This window comes from Carassius gibelio, chromosome B18 (assembly GCF_023724105.1).
Source record: "Carassius gibelio isolate Cgi1373 ecotype wild population from Czech Republic chromosome B18, carGib1.2-hapl.c, whole genome shotgun sequence".
Classification (NCBI taxonomy): domain Eukaryota; kingdom Metazoa; phylum Chordata; class Actinopteri; order Cypriniformes; family Cyprinidae; genus Carassius; species Carassius gibelio.
Genome location: NC_068413.1, coordinates 8,546,497 through 8,560,478, shown reverse-complemented (window position 1 = coordinate 8,560,478; position 13,982 = coordinate 8,546,497). Strand labels below are relative to the sequence as shown.

The 13,982-nt window shown below is 43.1% G+C and overlaps 1 protein-coding gene across 5 annotated transcripts in view; it reads right to left on the bottom strand.

Moving 5' to 3' along the window:
* Positions 1-13,982, bottom strand: part of znf423 (zinc finger protein 423) — a 149,679-nt gene that overhangs the window by 65,941 nt on the left and 69,756 nt on the right. For 3 of the 5 annotated variants that reach the window (XM_052582054.1, XM_052582056.1, XM_052582059.1), the window contains 3 exons: positions 8,685-12,118; positions 7,881-7,965; positions 156-176 (listed from right to left, as the gene is read on the bottom strand). In XM_052582054.1, coding sequence (XP_052438014.1) covers positions 156-176; positions 7,881-7,965; positions 8,685-12,118 — 3,540 coding nt within the window. The remainder of the gene's footprint in view (positions 1-155; positions 177-7,880; positions 7,966-8,684; positions 12,119-13,982) is intronic. The other 2 variants (XM_052582057.1, XM_052582055.1) reach the window with 1 other exon arrangement.

Sequence of the window (13,982 nt, the reverse complement as noted above, 5' to 3'; positions counted from 1 at the left end):
GTATGGCATGATCCTTTTATGTGACCAATCATGCACTGTTCTATACTATAGCCCCGGTCCTTCTACTCAAGCAGTGAGAGATGTATGTGTGCTGGAGGGGGGTCATTCATTCAGGTAATCTAGCTCAGAATGGAGAGAGATAAGGGGGAACAAACCTTGCAGCTGGGCAGGCTCTCCTATGGGCCGTCCGACAGGCAGGAAAGAGAAGGCAGGGTGACAGTTAGTCAGCAGCTCTATGATCACATGAGGGTTAGATGGTGGAGGAGGGGTCAGACATGGGGGTCATGGCTCACTCAAGGTGACGGTATGGAGGGAGACTGGGCTGCCATGGTTTTGCATGTCTTAAATTGTCAAAATACACTGGAACTAGAAAAATAACCGTTGTTATGGTGTGAGTTCCCTCTAAAATTACACTTTTGTCATCATTTACTCACCCTCTTGTCATTCCAAATAAATCATAAGAACCACTTTAATTATATTTTTGTCATTTTACCTTAAAGGCACCAGTTCCCACTTTTATTACTAGGAAAAGACGATAAACTACTCCTTCACTACTGGTTTTGTGTTCCACAGAAGAAAAAAAAAACATCAGACAGGTTTAGACAAATAATAGGATGATTAAATGATGCCAACATTTGATAAACTATTCTTTTAATACTCATTATCCTAACATGGCTCAAGAACAAACTTAAAGGGATAGTTTTTTGCATGAAGAAGTCCCTCCCAAAAATTTTAATTGTATCATCATTCATGTAGTTCCAAACCTGTATGCATTTCTATCTTGTGCAGAAGCCAGAAGAAGATATTTTGAATAATGTTGAACAGTTTTGGTTCCAATTTATTTATTTATTTTTTCCATATAACGGAAGTCAATGGAAACTGCAACCGTTTAGTTACCACCATTCTTCAAAATATCTTCTTTTGTGGTCCACAGAGGAAAGGAATTCATACAGTACAAGTTTGTAACGACATGACAAAACAGACCTTTTTAGGCGGACTATCCCTTTAACAACTTGTCCTCTAACACTCAGTCCTGAACCTTTCACAGATCACAGCCGTGCGATACAAGAGACCTTGGAAAAGATAAACGAGGAGAGAGAGAAGACGAGATAGGGAGAATCAACGTTGGACGGAGGGGGGTGAAGAGGCTGACTACAGCTCAATCCACTAATAAAGGCAGATGAAAGGGAGGTTAAACACAATATGCTAATTGAAATGTGTTGGCTGATTAAGGGCGATTGAGAGGAGAGTGGACGTGCTGTGAGTTCTGTACGCTGGTGATTAGTGCAACATTAGTGTCGGCATGCTTTTCCTTGTGACGTGCCCAAATGGACGGATGGAGATAGAGGTGTGTGGGGTGGGGGGGTGGATGGAGAGGTGAAATGAGTAAAGCCTCTCCTACTGTTCCTATACTCTCACCCAACATGAAAAGCAAAGAAAAACACAGGAAACTTTGTCAAACCCCAAGGACTCTATTGAGGCCTGAAAAACAATCCAGGCTATGTGCGTCTAGCAAAACACAAACATTATAAAACATCACACCTTATCACAAGGAGTGTCAAGAACGTGTCAAGGTGGAAGTGTGGAACACTAGGCCGAGTTCCTCGCTGTATTGTTTGAGAGGCCTTGTGTTTTGTGTCTGCTTGTTTGCTACTCAAGCTTATTTTCCCTCTCTTGTCTCGCTTATCTGTCAGTCTGTCTGTATTTTTATTACTATGATTTTTCGGTGCACATCTTTTGTGTGTGAAGGTCTCTCAGGAGCACAGGGGATTTTTTTTCTTTTATTGTTTTCTTCTGTGCAGATGTAGACCCACGGGGTGCCCCCTGCAGGTGTGAGAGTGTGTATGTAGGTATACGTGTGCGTGATTTCTAGCATTCGCTCTCAAGAGTGTGCGTTTGCGTCGGCTCTCCCCCCGCCAGCAGGGCGCGCCGCTGCGCAGAGGTGATCATCAAGGGGTGCTGTGCTAAATGAAGACTAAAATTAAAAGCAGTGCACTGAGATGCCTGTGACTGTGCGGACACATCCCCGTGAGGGTGGCCCAACAGTGGGACGAGACATCTTTTTGCCCCCAAACTAACAGCCTGGCTCAGAGGGGTTCTGTTATATTAATATGAATATAAACTCACTGAGCTGGATCGAGCTCCGCTTCTCATTTTCATCTGCATCCCTGTCATTACAGGAACGAATCAAAATGGTGTCTTTTATGTGCTTGTACTGCCAAAGTGTAATTTGAAATCTGTTTTGCTTTATTAGATAGATGCTGTAGAAAGTGAGAGGATTTTTTTTGATGCACATCTGCATAAGCATACATGCTGTATTATGATCCTTAATGGAGTGAAATATAGGGATAGTTCACCCAAGAATGAAGATTCTGTCATTTACAGGGTGTTCATAAGGTTTACAATAAAACATTTATTGAAATAATTTTTTGGTTTCAATATTTTGTATTGCTTGTGCGTGTATAATTTTAAAACACTAAAAGTGAATTAAATTCTACATTTTATTTTCAGCATTTTTTATATAATCTGTCTTTTTTAATTTTTTTTACTTTTAATCTATTTTTACAAACCAAAACCGTAAAATGAACATCCTTAAAAACTTACTGTGGAGCCATGTAAACTCTTATTGCGTGCAAAGGCAAAGGCACATCTGTGTTGGAAAGAAAAAACTCCAGAATGATATGTAGGTGACAGAAAATTACCTAGATGTAAATAATGCCCATTTTTATGTTTTTTATCATCCTGTTTAGGTTCCTTCTATAACAGTCTCTTTGCATTCCATCACCAGTCAAACACAACTAAACGCCACAATGCAACACAATTCTCAGCTCTACTCCTTGAGTCCAGCCAGTGTCATGGCTGAGACAGGTCTTGGTGAGGGGCAGTAAAATGTGTAGTGCAGTATCTGTCTCCTCACATGGGAAATGAGAGCTTTTACATCGGCTCTCACATTATGGAGTGTGTGCTTTCGGATGGGGTGTGAAAATATTACTGTTATTGCCAGGATTCTGTTTCTCTGGTAAGCCAGAAAGAATCATTCACTACTGTATTTCCCACAAATTGCCCTGTAGTGTGACAAATTAGACTACAAACATTTAATAAAGTCTGACAATTAATATGAGGTCATACAAAGCTGCATGTGCTGTATAATAAATGCTTAAAAATTTAGATGTCATGGGTTGATTAAAAACCCTACTTGGATTGTGTAAATAGATTAGCTTTACATTATTGGTGTCAAATGATTAATTGTGATTAATCGTATCCAAAATAAGTTTGTGTGTACACAATATATGTGTTTACTGTGTATATTTATTATGTACAGTATATGTAAATACACACATGCATGTATATATTTTGGAAAAATATGTTATGTTTATATATTAAATATATTTACAAATAAAATAAATTATATGAATATTAATATATACATGTAAATATTTTCTAAATATCTGTATATTTATATTTACGTAATACACAGAGTACGCACCTATATATTTTGTCAACAAAAACTTTTATTTTGGATGCAAATAATCGTTTGACAGCACTATTTTACATGCATCTGAATCACAGTGTGCAGTAAAAAGTCTCCACTTCAGAAAAGATCATTTATTTTCAGAAAAAAAAGAAAAAAAAAAGTGTCAGGTTCAAACAGACCAATGGGATGCGATCGCTTTGCAGGTTGACAGAGCCTTGAACCAATGAGAGAAGAACCTGAACAGAAGATAAACAGACTATCACTGCAATATGAAACTAATGATAATGCAGTAGAAAAACCACACAGTAAATAAAAGTCTGCATGACCCAGTGCAGTCTGGAGCCGTCGGTTGTTTGATGAAATCAGGGCAGCGCTAATGAAATTCATTTTTCCCGTACACGCCGATTGCCGCCTCCGTGCTAAGGAAAATCGGTACGCGGTCTCTCCGCACAGAGACAAACGTCTACATTAAATAATCACACGGCTTCAATCAACAGGCAGGGAAAAATAAACCCACATTCCTCCAGGCTCACCGCCTCCTGGAGAACGGAGCTCTGATCGCATTCGCCTGCCTCACCAGTCGGATTAATTAAAACACTAGGCTTTTTCCACCCCTCCCATCTCAGTGTAATCAAGCTCTTTTGCAGCAAACCGCAACAGCTCGAAATCTTTATCGATTCCCTCACCTATGCTCAATGCCACTTACATGCAAAGGCAGGCGGCGAAGATTTGAAATGACACCAACATAATCTAAACCTAAATTAAAGATCAAGTCACAAAACCTCAAGGTGCCCTAACTACCTGAAGCATGCCTTAGGAAGCCTTCAGGTGTGTAAAACGAATGTTAAAGGTGTGTGTGGGATTTTTTATTTATTTTTTTATTTGTGGGAGGAAAATCTCTCGTGATTGGTGCACGTTCCTCTTGGGCTGCCGGCAGAGCAAAGTGACGGTACAGAAAATGACACAGGCGGTGTGCTCACGCAGTGGTGGGGCGCTCACAGGAAGGACACAAGAGAAAAGAGGAGAGGAGAGGAAGAGAGGGGAGCAGATGTTGCAAGTTTGAGGAGGTAAACTGATTGAGATGAGGTGTCACCTCAGCCTACTGGTGACTGTGAGAGCGAGAGAGGGGAGGGGTGGAGCGGGAAAGTGGGGGGATGTGGGAGGCTAGGTGAGGTATGATCACACCTCGGCAAAAAGGTAGGAGGACTGAAACTGGGAACTGTGTTACTGTGTATCCACGAGCAGGGAGGATGTTGACAAAAAAAGCTGGAGGTTGACAGAATGTGTCTGTCTGTGTATGCGAGCTTTTATCAGATGTGTCAATCATATATAAGAGCAGGTATGTGTGGGTAGGAATGCACAGGGACTTCCACACATCAACTTCGACATTCAATGTATATGCAAAGACCACACTCTCACACACACACAGCTGCTTTTGGCAGAGAAGCATGCATGAATATGCATAGTGAAAGCACTGATGAAACACAGGAGGCGGAGAGATCAAATTCGTGCGATTTCCACAGCTGCCAAACTGTGAGGAAAAAGCACAAAGCTAAATTGTTCTATTTAACACGGCAGGAGAAGAACATGTAGCCTACTAATGCTCACTCAATTAGTAAGTTCAAGTCAAATAATCAGCAACAATTAAATATATGTCACAGTGAAACTACACCGAGTCCATTTGCTGTCAAAATTCAGCTATTTAAGTAATTGTTTGATATTGACGTGACAAATCAGAAAGCACACATAATATAAACGAGGCTGTCTACAAGATGACTGATTCATAAATTGCAGCATACCATTATTATAAGAAAAGACCATTCTTGACTTAAAGGGATACTCCAACCTAAAATGAATTTTTTTTTAATTAATCACTTACCTCCATGTTGTTCCCAACCCTTAAAAGCTTTGTTTGTCTTCGGAACACAATTTAAGATATTTTGGATGAAAACCGGGAGTCTTGAGACTGTCCCACATGCAGCATATGTTCTTCTGTGTCAGCCCTGCCACAAGAATATGTTTTCTACATATATTTACACTTTGGTTTGAAGGAAAATAGCGCATCAGTGCAGTATAGTGTATGCTGCCTGCGTACAGCTCAGATTCACCAAAATGGCACTACGGCGATGTGGGGAGAGACAGAGGAGAGGAATTGTTGAATAAAGTCATATTTTTGTTTTCTTTGTGCCCAAAAAAGTATTGCCGTCGTTTCAGGTTACGGTTGAATCACTTAAGGAAAATTGACTATTCTGACGATGCTTTTCATACTTTTCTGGACCTTGACAATGTAACTTACTTTTATTTTGGGGTGGAGTATCCCTTTAACATGAATTACAGCGAATTTCATAGCTTGAATTGCTTAAGATTTTAAAAGCTAATATATTTTTATGCATGCATTTGTGCATAAAATAACATGCCTAAATCGATTTCAGCTACATTGTTCTAGAAATTATAAAAGCACTTATGACTGTGATTAAAGTATGAGGCTGATTATGGTTGTCACATCTACAATGACCTTGGTCACTCAAAATGCTTTACAAGTGGTCACAGAGCTGCATGATGCAAGTATACCTGTTTGATTATGTAAAAAAATAAAATAAAATAAAAACTGCACTGTGCATGCTTGTAAACTCCAGCATAAAAGACAGGCTTAAATATCAAAGTCGTATAATAGCCTCACTAGTCATATATCAAAGCTGACAGATAGTGTAGCTATTTAATGATTGCTCCGTAATCTCAAAAAGAAAGAGGAAGACAGAGTGCAAAAGCGCTAAATCTAGAACTCCTTTGTGATCTCGCTTCAATTTTCTGGCGCCTAACGCAGAGTCTGATAAAGGTTAATACACGACTCCCTTTTCATTATTCAAAGACGTCATCAATCTTTGAAGAGGGGTGGAAAAAAGAATAAAATAACAACGGCACTTAAAATAATCTGCCTCAATTCCATAATTAATCTCCTCCAGCTTTTCTGACAATTATGATGTTAATTAACCCAAAATTCCCTTCATGGTGATGGGGAGAGACATACGATCCGCCTTGCCGTCTCACACACAGCCTTTATCTCTAGCATCAGTATCTTCAGAGAGGGAAAGTGAGAGAGGATGGAGGGATGAAAGGAGAGAGCACTCAGCGTGGTCCAAATTGGATTGTGTTGGTCTGAGATTGGGCAGGTTGGATGCAGTTAGGTTGTGATTGAATGGTGAAGGGTCAGGTGAGATGGGAAAGAGGGATGGGAGAGAGATAGGTGGATGGGAGGTTAAAGTCAGGGCGGTTAATATGGGAATAATTGGGTGCTAAGCACTTCCATGTTCATTATATGAAGGAGAAAATGAACATGGAACCAAAGGGCCCTTGAATTAAACTCAAAATTCCTCCCACCTAAAATAAGAACAGACAAAAAGAAAAGTGTAGATTGCGAACAAACACACAAGTCTATGTGGTTAGGCACAATGGCCTTTCTAAAGACAGATGCAGCATGCTCACTAGGACTCTAAGAATACATCAGGCGGCTCTGCTCTAGTATCGGCTGTCAGGTCTGGAGAAGGCCGGGGAAGTTGCTGAGGCTCAAAGCATTGCGCCGTTTGTTCTGTGAAATTACTCACAGGCCCAGCTCGTTAATCTACACTACAGTGTGCTGCAGCAGCAATTATTACTTAAAGAATAACAACACCAAGGGAGGAGGCATATAAAACACCTACAGAGGAACTGTTCAGTTAAGCTCATACACTGCAGCCAGGGCCATTTGCCAAAGAAACAAGAAACACGGGATGTAAAATATCATCCACCAGGAGCCAATCATTAACAAGTCCCACCTAGCACTCCATAGCATGCTAGTATTGAGGAAACACATTCCTATAACTTAAGCCATAGAGCCTTTTATTAGTCCACCTAATCTATCATAATATGAATTCCAACATCGGTAAATAACACCCCCTCCACATACACATGTAGCTACTCTAGTCGTAAAATATCTGCAACAAAGAGCAAAGTGCATGTAATTATCCACGACAGGCTACAGGAATGAAATGAAGGGGAATAAAAGAGAACCTAATTGTTTGTTGGCCTTTGCTGAAGGAGCGAGACCTGCAGTCCTGGTCTCGGCTGCATGGTGAAGAGTTAACAGAGCAATCAGACCTGCAGCCGAGGCCTCAGCTGCGTAGTCAAGTGTTAAACAATGGAACAGCTGTTGAGAGCGATGTCTGCACTTCCAGAAATAGAGCTGTTCATTTCACCTGTCTGTCTCACACCTGTGTGCAGGGAGTGAGAGAGAGTGCTGGGGCAAGACTAAGGCAGCAAATAAGGGTAGGAAAGCAGGAGGAGCGACTGGCAAGCAGCCAAACACACACACACGTAAAAACACACAAACACACACGCACTAGCAAAGGAATCTATGGGGTTGACTTACCGATCATATGATTGGCAACATGGATCTGGATCTCTCGTTCTGTCTCAAAGGTCATTTGGCATTTGATGCACTGATATGTCTTCTTCTACAAAGAAAAATACAGAACTGAAATTCACATTGAACATAGTTTTTTAATTCTCCACACACTTGCAAACACCAGAACTATCCTATGCTGCAACGAGGTGGGAAAAGGCAGAGATTCTCCTATCTGTTACACTGAGCTGAGACAAAAACACAGGTAAAGATTGAGCGTCCCTGGAAGTTCACTGTCAATATCTAGTGAAGCGAACAGGCTGTACAATAGCCCAGCAGGATGAGGCTGCTGAACCCTCTGGGGCCAGTAGTAATGTAGCCATGAATTCACACATCTCTCTTTGACTCAGAACACTTTGGGAACACAGGGAACTTATACACTAAAAATACTGCCAGAAAATGGTTGCTGGCAATGTCTCCCCTTTTCAAAAGAAATTGCATAAAATTCTTCTTTGAACTGCCAAAAAGAAAAGAGATAATAGGAAAAGAAACACAAAAAGAGAAAAGGTAGAGAAAGAACACAAATTTGAGAACTAGAGGAAAACCTCAAATGACCTAAAAAATACCCTAAGCAAATACAAAACCATTTGTGATAGAACATTTCTGTCAAACAGCCCAATCCTTGTTGACAATGGCTAAGAGTCATCTTTGATCTTCAGTTTTTATATTGAACTATCAAGTACACTTTAATACCCTTTCAGACAAAAGTACATATAATTGAGACTATCAGGTTTTATCAGATTATCATGAGGGTGAGGCTTTGGCACTTACTTTAGGGACAGGTGAAGCATCAGTAACTTTCTTAACTCCACTGGTCTCAGGGCTCATCTCAGGATGGTCCACCTGAACGTGGTTTTCCAGGTCTTCCAGGGTCTCAAATTTAACAGCACACTCTGGGCAGCGCAGTCCAGTGGTGCCCTTCTCCCCAGCCTCTTGTGGGGTGACAACAACAGTTGGGGACTGGCCGTTTGTACCCCGACTCATGCAGCCAGCACAAAGACCATAAGGCAGGCCGTTCACATCTATCTTGACCAGTTCTTGCTTATTCTTGAAGTCTTTGAGACACAGGGCACATTTATAGAGTTTGTGGGCCTGCAGCTGGCCATTGGGAGATGACGAGGCTGATCCTCCTCCACCGCCACTGACCCCAGAAGACGAGATCTTCTGCATGTGAAAGGTTCCATGAATCTTCAATTCGAGCGTTGAAGTGACAGTTTGCATGCAAACTACACAGCGGAAGCCTGTGAGGGAGTTCCTCAGGTCAGGGTGCATCTGGCAGTGCTCAATGAACTCTTCCTCACTCTGCAGGGGCATCTTACAGATACGGCAGTTGCCTGTGTCCAGACTCTTGCTGTGGGTGACCTTGTGCTCAGTGAGAGTAAGCAGTGAAGGAAAGCGTTCGCCACAGATTGGACACATGTAGTGTTTTGCTGGGCCACGGTGCGTCTGAGCATGTTCCCTCAAGCCGTTCTCAGAAAAGAAGGTCCGTGAGCAAACATTGCACTTGTGGTTACCCTTGATGAAGTCTGCCTTCTTTTTTCTTGAGCCTGCATCGTCCTCACCAGGCCTGATATTGTGGTCTCGAAGGCGGTGGTTTTGAAGCAGAGACTCCATGGTGTAGGCTGCACCACAGATGTCACAGGCATACATTGGCTCTGAGGCATCAAGCTCCTCTTCACCACCGCTAGCTTCATGGCTGTTCGCGGTTTCCTGATTTCCGCCTTTTAATAGCATGTTCTGCAAATCTGCTTGCTCAGCAGCTACAGTCGATCCTGCTGTGGAACGCTTAGAGCTTTGAGTTACCCCATTGGGCGTTCCATTTTGGCTTCCTCCATTTCCATTGCCATTTCCTCCATCAAAAATGCAGTGCTTCTCTCTGAGATGTCTTTCCAAAAGGACAATGGCATGGAAGGCCTTCCCACAGAGTCTGCAGTTATACTTTTTACTGTGAGTAGTGATGTGACACTGGAGCTCTACTTCTGTGCCAAAGGTCTCCCCACAGAATATGCATTTGCGTGCTTTTCCGGTTGCCCCGGTACTGGTAGGGTGACCCAAATGACTGTGCTTCACATGTAACTGCAAGTCACTTTCTTTGCGGAAGTCCCAAGCACAGGCCGTACAGCGATACATTTTCTTCTCATTGCTGTGCTTGACAGCCAGGTGGACTTGTATAGACACCTTTGAATCAAAGACCTCCTGACACAGTGTGCAGTGGTACAGCACAAATGTATGCATGTCTAGCAAGTGCTTTTGCAGATCGTCTACAGAAGAGAACTGTTTGTCACAGCTCTCACAGACATACTGGGTGGAAGTGGTGGTATAGTGAATCGTCAAGTGCTGAAGCAGTGCCTCTTGAGAATCAAAGTCCTCTTTGTTGCACTGTGGGCAAGACTGCCTCCTCAGTAACAGTTCTAGGTGGGACTTGAGATGGGCTTGGAAGCCCTCAAAGCTGGTGAATCGAAGGTCACACTGATTGCAGGGATAGTCTCCATTAGCAACTGCTGGAGTGCTGTCACCAGTCACCCTATGGCGTTTGGGTGAGGATATCTCCACGTCAGATGAGGCTGGGCTCAAGTCTGCCACTTTGACTTTGCGCTTGTTGTTGGCGAGTGGGATGTTCTTGTGATTCTCTTTAATGTGTTTGGTGAGTTTGAGGAGGGAGCCGAAGATGGGAGAGTTGGTGCAGTAAGGGCAAGAATACACTTCCATGAAGGACTGCGAGGGCTGCAAGACTGGGGACTCCATCTTGGTCACACCTCCCCCACTACTGCAATGGGTCTGCTGGATGTGCTCAGTGAGTGAGGACTCTGTAAGGAAACCCATGGAGCACTGGTTGCAGAAGAAAGCATGGTTGCCCTCCAAAGTGGTGGATCCAGCAACAACACCACCACCAGATAAGCAGTGAGAAACACGAATGTGCTCTTGCAGGCTGTTGATGTCTGCAAACATGTCAGGACAGTAGTTGCAATGAAAGGCCGAAACGTTACTGAACTGCAGAAGGGGAAAGTTTGATGCAGAGCTCCCACTGGATCTATGTGCTTTGCGCACATGCTCATTAAGGTTATAGAGAGTAGGCAGGGTTTCCAGACATAACTGGCAAGTGTGGCTCTGCTGAGGTTTGTCTGCATGGATAGTCTTCAGATGAATCTCCAGGACAGCCAGACTGTTGAAATCTCTCTTGGAGCAATATGGACAACTATAGGTCACTTTGCCTGACCAGCTTCCATCGTCATGATCAGAAGAAGGTGCTAGCTTTCGTCTGCTCTGACCAGGCTTAAGGGTGGAGTCTGGGGTTGATCCTCTCTCCAGGGAGGCACTGGAATCAGGGGTAGCGCTGCTCATTGATGCCACGCTTCCCAAGACTGGATCAGGACTGGCACTGTGGTTGCTGGAATCTGGCTGCCGGTGGCTGTCAAGATGACAATAGACCTCCTCTACAGATGGGAACTGCTCAGCGCACATGGGGCACTTGTGTTTCTTGTTGGCATGCATTCTGTCAATATGGGTGAGAAGAGAGCCTTCATCGCTGAAGATTTCAGGGCAGTGGATGCATTGAAGCTCTGCACGGTCTGAGAGCTGGGGATGCTGCGTTAGCACGTGTTTCTCAAGTTCATCTGTCTGACTGAATGTCTCCTCGCAGTAATCGCACATGTATAGGTCCTGGTCCTGGTCAGCTACATCACTGCTAGATCCATCTCGCTTACCCTGGTCTTTCTTTGCCAGGTGTTCCTTGTTCTTCCGATGAGCTTGCATGTGGCTCTGGAGAGAGGAGGTGGAAGAGAAGCCACGCTTGCAAATGCTGCACTTGAATGGTTTGCTAGAACTGTGTGTCTTGAGGTGGATCTTGAGATGATCGCTGCGAGAAAATGCTGCCTCGCACTCCTGGCAACTGTACTTCTTGTCACCGGTGTGCAGCTTGACGTGACGATCACGGCTGCGCTTGTGTTTGAACAAACGACTGCAGAAGGTGCATTTGAAGGGCAGCTTGTCACTGTGGATCTGCTCGTGACGCTTCAGGTAGCTGAGGCGACTGAAGGACTTGTCGCAGAACTGGCAGGGATAAGGCAGGCCAGAGCCCCCTTCTTCCTCCCCTGTGCCCATGCCCATATCGCAGCAGCCATCCCCTAGCATCTGTGACGGCGATGCCACGTCTTTGCTAGAGGGAGAGGACGCCACCCAGGAGAGCCCCGGGTCATCATCACCATCTGCAATGCAAAACACAGACAGAATTAAAATGTTAAAGAGGCAGAGAAAATATCAAAATAGAAGCAAAGAACTAAAGACAGTAAACCCCAAAGGAATAGAGAAATAAGGACAAAGATGTATTTTTTATCCTCTTATCCTCCCTCAGCAAACAAGCTCATGCCCATATCCCCCAGATTTGGATCTGCGTTATCATATTTTCATTATGGTCACCAGATTGAAAAGCTTCTCAAAAGTGATTAAAGCACATTCAGGAAGGAAGTCTCTCTTACTGCACAATGCATACAAAATCATAGCACTGGATTATTTATGTTTTTTCGCTGTTTGTGCAAACACACGACCAGTCTAGATTAATGCAGGCATACATTATACAAAGATATACAAAGCGGGTTGCTCTTAATTCTGTCCTGCTTTGTGCAATCTGATGGGGCCTGACACAGTCCACACGTCATCTATTTAGAATCTCAACTAGCAGACTCCGAAGGAAAGCAAGGGAGAGAGCTCATGACTTATTGAGCAGGGATGCTGTGAGCACAAAGTCCCACTGCGGCTCAGACAAACACAGAATTTTCTATCAGTGCACTGTTTGTTTGCTTTATTTTCTCTAAGTTGTATGTTCACTCTTAATGCGTGGAAAAAGCCTCCGGTATAACAGATCCCCAAAAAATGTATGTTTACAGAGGATAATGCTCCGCATCCCCTAAAAGCTCCATTGGCACTCACAAGCCAAATGTAACAATGGCCTCCTATGCTCAGTATTCTAATTAGAAATGAAAAACCCACTGAAACAGAGTCACATTCTATAACCCAATGCAATGGGAAAAGAGAAAAGTAAAAAAAGAACAAAGAAAGTGCATCACCTCAGCGTGTATTGTATAAACTAATAACTTCAACTCCATATGGCAGTTGTTGGATTTTACTTCCGCCCACTACTCTCCCATTACACAAAGGTGAGCACAGCAGAATTTGTAGAAAATAAATTCAAGTGATGAATCGATCCACTTTAAAATGTAGGTGCTGTGCAGAACAAATAAATCTCCACGGGGGTTTGTGGGTAGAAATTTGTAAAACCATGAATTATGAATTTAGCTCTAAGCGAGAAATGAATTCAGAGCTGGAGTAAAGAAAAAGTTAAAAATAGAGATATCAGTAAAGGAGTAAAATAAAAGAAGAGAGTGTGACATCAGGAAAATACTTAAAGAGGTCATTCTATCAAATGGGAGCCCTTTCCAGGTTAAGGTAATTCAGATTTACCATTTAAGTATTTAATAAATTATGTTGTGGCATCTCACGCTTTATGATGGGATTTACTTGCCCTACTTTTAACAGAATATAAGAAAAAAAAATCTCAATAAAGGCGTTTTCATTTATTTATTTATTTTTTTAATTCTTGAAAGGGTGATGTTTGTGCCCATGTGTACCCCTCTTCTGTACCCCTTTCATTTTCTGCTCCAGTCTCACTCACTTTCTCAGATTACATTTAGTGTGAGACATCCCGGCCCACCTCTCACACACCAATTTCCCCACCCTCCTTCAAGTACAGTGCCCTCCCTCTGTTCTGTTCTCATGCTTTTGTGTCCGTGTCAGGATAAGAACTATCCCAACACAACCTAAAACCCTTGCAACACGGGAGAGAAAGTGTTGCAGTGGCCCAATGAAAGAGCCCAGATGAAAAGCCCATAAGGGACTTAACCGTGGTGAATTCTTTGGCTGCACAATGAGACCGTGGCCCCTGACAGGCCATTCTCTGATCCAGCCACTGTGGAGGTGATGGGGGGAGGTATGGGGGTGCCGACTGACAGGTAGGCCGTCCTGCTGAGACACAGACATGTACCACAGTGCAAGAGATACAAAGAAACACTTGCT